The 9,855-nt window shown below is 62.5% G+C and overlaps 1 protein-coding gene across 1 annotated transcript; it reads right to left on the bottom strand.

Moving 5' to 3' along the window:
* Positions 1-1,800: 1,800 nt before the first annotated feature.
* LOC307098380 (MOB kinase activator 2-like) lies at positions 1,801-8,141 on the bottom strand. The gene is given in 7 exon segments (XM_079769095.1): positions 1,801-1,971; positions 1,973-2,253; positions 2,767-2,891; positions 4,073-4,166; positions 4,842-5,002; positions 6,912-7,568; positions 8,039-8,141. Coding segments are annotated over 6 exon segments (801 nt in total). The 5' UTR covers positions 7,022-7,568; positions 8,039-8,141; the 3' UTR covers positions 1,801-1,941.
* Positions 8,142-9,855: the final 1,714 nt, after the last annotated feature.

The following is a 9,855-nucleotide window of genomic DNA, read 5'->3' as shown; positions in this document are numbered from 1 at the left end:
TGCGCAGTGCGCCCACCAGAGGAGACCCATCTGCAGAGTGGCAAATGGAACAGGCTTCCCAGGGCATCTGGGTGGCCACCTGGCCCCAAAGACATCCTTCAGCCTCCCACTCACCCCTGCTGAAGGGGAACCAAGTGTGGTTTCTGCCCAGCCCAGCTGCCTGCCTGGGCTCTCTTGGGAGTTGGCAGAGGCTGTCGCCCTCTGCTGGCCTGTTCCTGTTACTGCAGATGGTAAAGTCGTCCCTGCCGCCCAGCCAGAAAACCCTGATTGACAGTCGTAGAGGGCACCTTGCAGAGGCGATGCAATGGTGGCCCCTTGTGGATATTCTGAGAACAGCACCCTAGCAATGAATTGTGAGCCTGAAAAGAATGCCCTTGACTGGAATCGAACCCGGAACTCTTTAGTCCAAGGGCCGATGCTCTATCCACTGAGCCACACCGGCTAGTAATGAATTCCAGGAGTCTGAAAATGAAAACACAAATGACAATCTTAGACAGGAAAGTAGAGCAGGGCTCAGCAAGCCGCAGGTGCCTTTTGTAGCTGAGCTTCAGAGCCGGGGCCCATCCGGAGGGCAGGAAACCCAGGGCCCTGTGGGAGGGCACAGGAACCCCATCCAGCTGGGAGACAGACACCAGGGCCTGCCCCCCCCCCCATTTAAGGGGTGAATGGGGGTGAGCGTGACTAAATCAACCATCAGAGGAAGCTGTCCCCGCATCACCAGGTGTGATGTCAGACAAGTGGGGGGACCTGCCAGAGCCCTCTTCTGCCCACACGGGGCCTGGACACAGCCCCTCTCCCATTGGTTCCTCATGCTCTGCCCCACTGTATGCATTCCCCACCCGTCCCAACCCTCCCTGTGCCCACCCAGTGTGGCCCCTGCAGTGCAGCCCACTGGGAAACCCCACCATTTCTCACCCACACTCTAGAGTCCCTGCCACCTGATGGAGGCCCAGCACAGGGAGAGTGGGTCCGGCCTCTGGAGATGGGTGACACAGGTGTGCCCTCCCTCCAGGGGTCAGCGGGGAAGCCTGTGGCCTCCCTGGCAGAAAGGGCAGTGTCTGCCATTGGCCGCAGCCAGCATGAGTCCTGGACGCCAGTGAGAACTCTACACCCCAGGCCGCAGGGAAGAGGTGGCCCCAGGGGGTATGTGGGGACCTCCGGGAGGATGGGGTGGGATGGGGGACAAAGGGAGGGAAACAGTAGTGGCTGCAGGGCTAGGCCACCCTCAGCACAGGTCAGGGAGACGCTGAGGACACACAGGCGCTGGCCTGAGAGAATTCTTTTTATTTGAGCAAACAGAGAGGAGCAGAGCATGCAAGGCTCTGCCTTCTGCCCACAGCCGCTCCACACAGGCTGCCGCCCCTGATGCCTCGGTCCCAAGGCCGGTTAGTCCCTCTTGGGCAGCGGGGGCAGGAGGAACGGGGACATGGGCTGGGGGGCCCGTACAGAGCATCACTGGCCTCCCCCTCCCCCCCCATGCCGAGCTGCCAACAGCCCAGATCCAGTCGAGGGGAGAGAGGAGGAACCTAAGATAACCCACCCTGAAACACACCAAGAGGACCCCGGGTCTGCAGCCCAAGGCCTGGAGGAGCCCCGTCTCTCTGGCGACTTCTCAGAGCAGCAGAGCCGGGAGGTGGGGCCGGGCGCAAATCAGACAATGACAGGAAGCCCGGAGGAAGCAGAGTGCCCTCGGCGTGCTGAGCGGAGGAGGGAGTCCCAGGTGCTTCTCAAAAAGAGGCCCTTGTCCATCCAACAGGAAAACGGCGCGGGAAGCAGGCAGACGCCGCTCCGGGGTCCACACTCTGCGTGGCCTGGCCTGGGCAGTGTCACCTCTCCAACTTCCTGCCAAGCGTGCCCAGCACATGTGCGCACACAGGCGGGCACACGCAGGCACACGTGCCACCGTCTCTGCACACGTGCACGCCTGTCTGGCCGTGCGGCTCACCTCTCCTTCACATGGTTCTGTGCCCCCCGCACCCCCACCGCTGGCCCCGTCCGTGCTGCCCCCACCGTGGCCCCCGCCACTGCACAGCACCTCCGTGAGGTCGTCCATGACGGCGGTCTCTTTGGGATCCAGCAGGTTGAACTCCCTGGCGAAGAGGATGAAGTGGATGTAGAGGGTGTTCAAGTGTCCGTGCAGCTCGAGCGCCAGGGTCTCCTTGAAGTGGGACGAGTAGATGTGGGCCAGCACGTGGAACAGGTACCTGCAGATCTTCTTCACCAGGGACTCAAAGGAGTTGGGGAACTCTCGGCCTGCGGACAGGGCCGTGTCACTCTGGCCCTTCTCCCCACAGTGCCCCTCCTGCCCCCCGGAGCCCTCACCAGGCAGGCAGGACCACCCCCAGCAGCCCTCACTGAGCAGCCACCAGCACACACTCGAGTGACTTGTCCCCGGGGCCCAGCCCCCGAGAGCTGGACCTCCCGGGCCACCTCTGCGACCAGAGGTCAGAGACCCGCCATATGCCGCCCCAACCTGAACTGGGCCCTGGGGTCCTGCATACATCCCTCTACGTGGCCTAGACCCAGGGGAGGCCCTGGGGATGTCCTGCCAGCCAGGTTGAGGCCCTGGAAGCTCAGGATTGCCCAGAGCCTGCCAAGCCCTGTCCGGCTGGACACACCCACGCTGCTGCTAGAGGCCCACAGGTCCCAGAGCCTGGGGTGGAGGGCATCTTGACCCAGGGTGGCAGACGCCAGGTCAGGCAGCTGCCTGCTCCTCATTTGCAGCCACGCCCACCCGACACCGAGGGGCACTGCTGAGAGACCTACCATACTTCGTGGGGAACACGTCCTCGTCCGTCACCAGCTTCTGCACCGAGCTCATGACAAAGTCGACGTATTGGGGGGCAGTGCACTTGACCTTCTTCCCTCGCTCGTCATACCAGTAGTACTGTCTGTGGGGACAGAGGCTGGTCACGGGCCACCCCAGCCACAAAGCCGCCCTGGTCCAGGGGTGAGGGGCCTGCTGCAGTCCGGAGGTGGCACCAGGTGGGTGGCCACCATTGGTGGAGGTGTGGCAGGCACCCAGGCTTCTCCTCCGAGCCCCTGAGGACACACCTGTGGGACCGGCAGCGGTGTCTGAGAAGGGGGCTGACTGTACCGGTCTGACAGAGTCCAGGAAGGAAGACCCCGTCCTCGCACACCTCCCGCCGCACTTGCTGCAGAGCCACTTCGGTCCCACTCTGTGGCCTCCTGCCAGCTCACCCCACCCTGCCCGGCCCCGCCCCTCCTTGGGCTGTGCCTCACAGTGGCTAGCTGGGGACTGAGGACACCTCAGCCACCCTCATGCTCTTCCCCAAAAACAAGGAAGAGAGAGCCGGTGCCATGTGACCTTGTTCCCATGTGATCTGGCCCTGAGCCGGGACACAGTGGGATCAGGAGAGCAGGACTCAGGGGCTGAGAGCCAGCTCAGCCAGCACGGTCGATATGCGGCGTGATGCAGGGCGGTGTGCTCGGGGCCGCAGAGAGGAGGTCGTGGCCTCCTCCTTGGCCACCAGCCTCTTGTCGCACGAGTCTGCATCCCTCACTCCTGCTCTGGAGGCTGGGGGCAAGCCCAGGCCACATGGTGGCTCTCCTTCCCACCCTGCACTGAGCTAAGGCAGTGCTGCCAGGGGCTGCTTGCTGAGGACACACAGGACACGAGCTCCCGGGGAGAGCGACCAGCACAGGCCTGTCAGGGCCTCCCTCCCTGTGCAGTGCAGGAGCCCAAGGAGGGGCCTCTACTCGAGGACAGCCGGCGGGAGCAGGGAGTGCCTGCAGCTTCTCAGGGCTTGCTGTCTTAGGAACCCCATCGGGCGTGTCCTGTCCCTAGGAATTGGGCCTGTTAGCCTCAGGCCAGCTCCTGGCACCTACGCCCCAGCAGGGTCCACATGGTCATGTCCCTGCCCTGGCCAGGCTCTCTTCCCGTTTCCCTGCCAGGCCCTGGGCCCCGTGAGAACAGGAGAGCAGTGCTGAGGAAGGCCCCGTGCCACCGGGAGACCTCACAGGGACCGTGGGAGGGTCTGAGAGGCGGGAGTGCAGCCGCAGGGTCATGGCCCCACAGCCCACCGAGTTTCCAGGGCCAGGCGGCACTCACGTATTGCACACGGCCATGGTCTGGCACGCCTCCCCCGTGCAGAACTCCGAGATAGTGCTGTACTGCAGGTTGACGTGGTGGAAGAACCTGGTGGCTGCAGGAGGAGAGAAGAGCAGGCGTGAGCTCCGCCAGCTTGCACGAGGCTACTGCCCAGGGTAGTGCTCTGTGCTTGGAGCTGGGACGGCCAGCACTTCTCACAGACCAGAGACAAATGCCCCGTGTGGAGCACCAGCCTTGGGGGCAGCCACCAGCCACCGCCAGACAGGCAGCAAATACCAGGCGGGGCGGAGGCTGGTGGCCATCGGGCCTGAGCACCCCCACAATGGTGGGCAAACTTCCCACCTCAGTGCGGGCCACAACCCCTGTTTTTACACACCACAGCTGAAATGGGGCACTGCCTGAGCACTGATTAAACAGAAGCCCACTCCACCCACCACGCTTCAAAGAAGAGCCAGTCCCCTGCAGAATCCTACCATGTGTGCAGGCCGCCCTCGTGTGGCATTCTATGAGCCTGAGCCCCAGGCCTGCTCAGGGCCCACACCGAGGCCCCTCAGTGCACTGCAGGGCTGGCCACCCCATGCCTCAGCGTCCAGCCCTCCTTTTCGGTGAGTGACAGCCAGGCCACTGGCTACATGGGCAGCACACCCTCTGCAGACAGAGCTCTGGGGATCCCCAAGGACCCGGAGGGTGGCCACCTGCACTGCCTCCCTGCCAGCTGCAGCCACTGTGGCTCCCAGCCCAGCAGCCCCCGCCCGCCGTCCCCACGCACTGTTGCTGGCCAGCCACTCGTTGAGGTCGATCTCCCGGGGCAGCACCACCAGCTCCCTGAACTCGCAGTCGGTGATCCTGGACTTGGCGTACTCCGGCTCCAGGTACACCTTCTTCTCCTCGGCCGCAGGCTTCTTCCCGTTGGGCTTTGCCTTGGACTTCCTGCCGAGAAAAGGAGCCAAAGGAGCACCGTCACCGCCCGGCATGGACTCCAGAACCCCAGGAGACAGCCCGTGGGGCACCAAAGAGCTTCCTAGAGATGCCGTGGGGTTTCTGCTCCCACTGGCACCACGTGCCGTCCCCAGCCATCGTCTGGCCAGCAGAGCCGTCTGGCCACTGCAGGGGAGAGGGGGACACAGACACATAAGCCGGCAGCCTGGCATCAAGGGCTGAACCTGGAACTCTAGGCTCTCCCCCACATGGGACGCCACAGCCCCGCAGCCAGCCTGGCCCACGCCAAGGGCCTGGCGCCCAAGGTGGGACCGACAAGCAGGACACAGGGTCGGGCATCACTCACCCTGACCCATGAACAGAGTCCCACAGGCAGGTGGGTGGTGGGCAGGCGTCCTGCACATCTGACCCGACGGCCCCCTCCTGAGCACTGTTGTCGCCGACACCCCAGCCCCATCCTCACGGGCTGCAGGCTCACCCGCATGACCCCTGTCCCGCTTGCCGCTGCTCCCTCGAGGGCAGGGAAAGGTTTCCAGGGAGAGGGAGGTGTCAGCCAAAAGCTACAGAAATATGCAGAAATGGCCATTTCTCACTAGTTTCTTCTTATTTAGGAAAACAGTTCTTTCCACAAAAATGTGCAATCATTTAACACAGAACAGGCGTGTGTGGCTATTTTTACATGAATAAATCCATATTTCTAACATGTCTTGTTTCCATCTGAATAGTGAACATCGGTGGCTAAACACCACGCACCAATGCTCGCTGTGCTGAGGGGCTGCATCCCCTCCTTGGTGGAGGCCGTGGCCCAGAACCAGCCTCCTGCCCCTGCCCCAGGCCAGAGCCGGCCACGGTCCCTGCAGCTGAGGCGGCCAACGAGGTGGCGTGTCCCCAAGAAGGAAAACTGCCCCAGGAGCGCTGGAGCCGCAGCTGGAGACGCCGCCCAGGCTGGGTTAGACCCAGGTCGCTGAGTCTGTCACACACTGGAGCCCATGGGCAGGACGTTGGGAGGGTCCCCCTGCGCACAGGACCCCCTCCTCGGCCCTGCCTCCTGCAATCCAGGAGGGCCGTGTGGTCGGGAGCTGGCCCAGCCCCAGCAGCCCACTCTCTCGGGTCCTCAGACCTGCAGAAGCCAACTGCTCTCTCCTGGCCCCTGTCGCTGTCCCCATAGCTGGGCCCTGGGGCCTCGGCGGCCCTCCCCTACGCCCCAGGCAAGGCCCACATGGGGGCGGGGGGAGCAGCTGGCTGTGGGGTCAGCTCCCTGACCTTACCCTTTTTTTGTTCTGTTTTGAAAAGTTGCTGGTGGTTTATTTGAGAAACAGGAAGAAAAAATGCTCCGTGAACGCCAGGGAAATGTTTTCCCTCCGGCTTCTCACAGGAGATCTTCGCCTTAAAAGGCGACGTGTGCTGGCCTCTGGGGCAGGGCCTGAGTGGCCAGTGCCAGGGGGCCACCGGGTTCTGGGGACAACGGGACAGACCCAGACCTGGGGCCCTGACCCTGCCTGGGTGGGCCAGCTGGAGTGCGAGCACGGATGCCACACACTCTCAGGGGGCACTCAGGGGTCCCCGTGGGGGCGAACTGTTCACTGCGGACACATGTGCACAGAACTTCTCAGCGCCCCGCAGCCTCGGCACAGGCAGGGAGGCTCCATCTCCTCCAGGTCAGAGCCACAGAGAGAGACCAGGCCCCAGGAAGGGCTGAGAGCACCGGGGGCTCTGCTGATGCCTGGAGACACTCACTGGGAGTGGGTGGGTAGGGGGCCATGCCACTCCTTGCCTGCAGCCCTTCTCCTGACCCTGGGCCCTGCTCCCAAGAGATGCCCCACTGTCAGATGACAACTGCCGCCTCACCCAGGGCAGGGACCAGGGGTCGTCTGACCAGCACCCCGTGCCCAGTGTTCACCTGAGCACTCTGCCGACGGCCTGAAGCACCATTTTGCAGCTGAGTCCAGTCTTGCGGGGCTGGCTGAGCAGAGCCCGGTCTGCGGGGAGGCTGCTGTGGTCCCCCAGCATGCTGGGGCAGCGCGGAGGTACAGAGGGAAGTGGGAGCCCCGGCACCAACGTCGCTCCCTCCCTGGGCAGTCTGCCTGGGAGCAGGCGACACCAGCCAATGAGGACGCACAGGGGAAAGGAGGGCTCTGGCCTGGCAGACACACAGCTGCTCCTTTCACAGGCCAGGCCAGCCCGCCTGGTTAGATGAGGGCGTGTCTCAGTCGACTTTTCAAAGTGGCGCCTTGCGGGCGGTGCTGTATGGGGAGGGCAGAGCCCCAGGGAAGAACACGTCAGCCAGGCCCTGGCACCTCGAGGCCCTTCTGACACAGCTGGGAGAGCTCTTCTGAGAGCAGGCGGCAGCTCTGCCCTGACCTCCTGGGCTGACAGCACCCCTCGCCTGAGCCCAGCCTCTGCGGCTGCAGACACGCCTGTCACCTGCAGAGTGGCGCAGCCCGAGGCAGGAGGAAGACAAGGCTGGCAGGCTTTGGGGCATCCAGACCAGGCGTGAGCTGCCCAGGGCCTTCCAGTGGGGGGAGAGGCCGTGCGGCCACGCCTTCCTGACAGCTGCCTGCAGGTGGGAGAGCAGGAAGCACCGAAACCCTGAATGGCTGACCACAGGGGCAGAGACAGCTCGCAGTCCACAAAGATCACTGAGAGGCCCCACCTAGCAAGGAGCCCCATGCTCACATCCCCACCCACCTCAGCCCTGCCCTCCATCCACCTCTCCCTCCCCAAGGCCGCCGCATCCCAAAAAGGGCCCCTCCCATCTTCTCACCTGTCCAGGTTCAACCCACCTCGGCACTGTGGCAACTCCAAAGCCTCAGGGAGGACAGAACAGGCAGTGCAGAAAGGCTGCCTCTGCCCTGGGGACACCACGGGGACTAGGGCAAAAGGCCCCTCTGCCCCTACAGCCACCCAGACTGTCCGGGGACAGACATCAACGGGCCAGCCACAGCACCAGGCAGCTGAGGTAACAGCACTGAGGGGTGCTTCTAGGCTCACCGTGTCCCATCCCTGCCCTGTCCTAGAGCCAGCTACCTCCGCCTGGTTCCTTCCCTGGAGAAAACAGCCCGAGACTGCGCGGTGCCCACGCCGCTGCGGGCCTCTCCACTGTCAGCACAGAGCCGTGTGCACGCCTGTCCACTTCAGTCCCAGCGACACGGCGTCTGCGTGCAGATCACTTCAGCACCGACAGAGAGCAGCTCCTTAAAATCGAGGAAAACGAAGCAAAGTAGCCCAACTTGACCGTCAGCCGGGCGAGGCTGGGGGGGTGGAGAGGGTGGATCGGCGGATACGGGCCACGGGTGGAGTAGGAAGGAAGCGTGGGGCTGGGAGCAGCGGGCTGGGCTTCCCCTCCAGTTTGCTTTTGTGTTTAGCTGGAAATGAGAGAAACGAGGTAAAATGTCACACCGTCTCCAAAAAGTTCAGTGGCTAAAGTGATTGTTCTAACCGTTTCCTTTTTGAGGACCAAGAAGGGGAGGCACTGCTCCATCTGTCCTTAGCTCTGATTTTACTAGCACTTCTCCGGAGGCAGGTTCCTTACTCAGGGGCTGGGGCTGGGGCTGGAGGTGGGGGAGCTGTTGCTGTTGGCCTCCGGCTCATGGAAAGGCTTGTCTGGACACTGAAGTCCGGGAAAGGAGGGGAAAGGTCTTTGTTTCCCCTTGCCGGGTATAGGGCAGAGTGGAGGGTTCTGTTGGATAACCAAGGCGATGGGTTAGATCCATCCACCTTTGCCTGCAGGTTGTGTGTAGTCTAGGAAAGGGGTATCCCGGTTGGCGGGGGTGGGGGTGGGGGGGGCGGCGGACAAGCAACTTGAGGGATGAATTGAGAGGCCAGAGAGAAGTGCCAAGTGTGGTGGGGGTAGGTGGGGAGCCAGAGTGCAGGGGTCAGGGCAGCGTGTGGGTGATGCTGGGGGACCAGCCTTGGTGTGGCCGGCTCACTTGGCTTCTTGGGGAGGCAGCACTGCTACTCAGCCCTGCTGCTGCTAGCTGTGTGACTTAGGTGGTCACATCCCTCTCCTGACCTCCTCCTGTGCAATAGAAGTTGCAGTGCTTGCCCGATGGCTTTGGGGGAGGGGGAGCCGAGGAGCTAGAGAAGAGCACTGACACAGTGTTTGGCATTGCTGTGCTCTGGCCATTCCTACCAGAGGTGTTTTGTAGGAGGCCTTTGAAGGCTAACGGCTGTGTTTGCCTTGTTTTGAATTGCAGACACTCGCTTTCTGCATTTTTTGGGAGGGACTGTATTGGGGGCAACCTGGCCTTCAAGTAAGCCTGTTTCAGCCGAGTACACTCACAGCCTGTGTGGGAAGGACCAGCCTGATCCGCTGAGTTGCTGAGGAAGCAGCTGCTGGCATTTTGGTATTTTGCCCCTTCTCTGGGAAGATGGCGTGCTCGTGTTCATAGGAAGCAGGTACTCCAGGGCCTGGAAACTGACCAGCAGACAGTCATTTAACTGGACAGACGCCTGTGCTGTGTGGACTCCGCTGTCACCACTGTGACTACCCAGAAACTAACCACAGTTAGGCTTAGAAGGGACTGGTTCTTGAGGTCCTTGCCAAGACCTTGGCACCCAGGCAGTCATCTGTGTAAGGCCCTCGGAGCACCCATCTCCTGGGCCCCCTTCTGGGGTGGCTGGTCCAAGTGCTGGACTAGAGGAAGACAGATCTGAAAGGGACGAGGCTTGGAGCTGCTGCTTCCATGGGCCCCTGGGAAGGGAAGGAGCATCCGCTCTGCCTGGCTGTGCAATAGGCAGTTCCAGAAGGACACTGAGATGTGGGGAGAGGGCATTGGTGCTTTGTTATCTTTGTGCATGTGTTCTTAAATTCAGTGGGTTGCTTATTGGACATTATAAACCAC

This window comes from Cnephaeus nilssonii (genome assembly GCF_951640355.1).
Source record: "Cnephaeus nilssonii genome assembly, chromosome: 4".
NCBI lineage: Eukaryota > Metazoa > Chordata > Mammalia > Chiroptera > Vespertilionidae > Cnephaeus > Cnephaeus nilssonii.
Note: the sequence above shows the minus strand (reverse complement) of the source record. Positions and strands in the feature narration are given on the sequence as shown.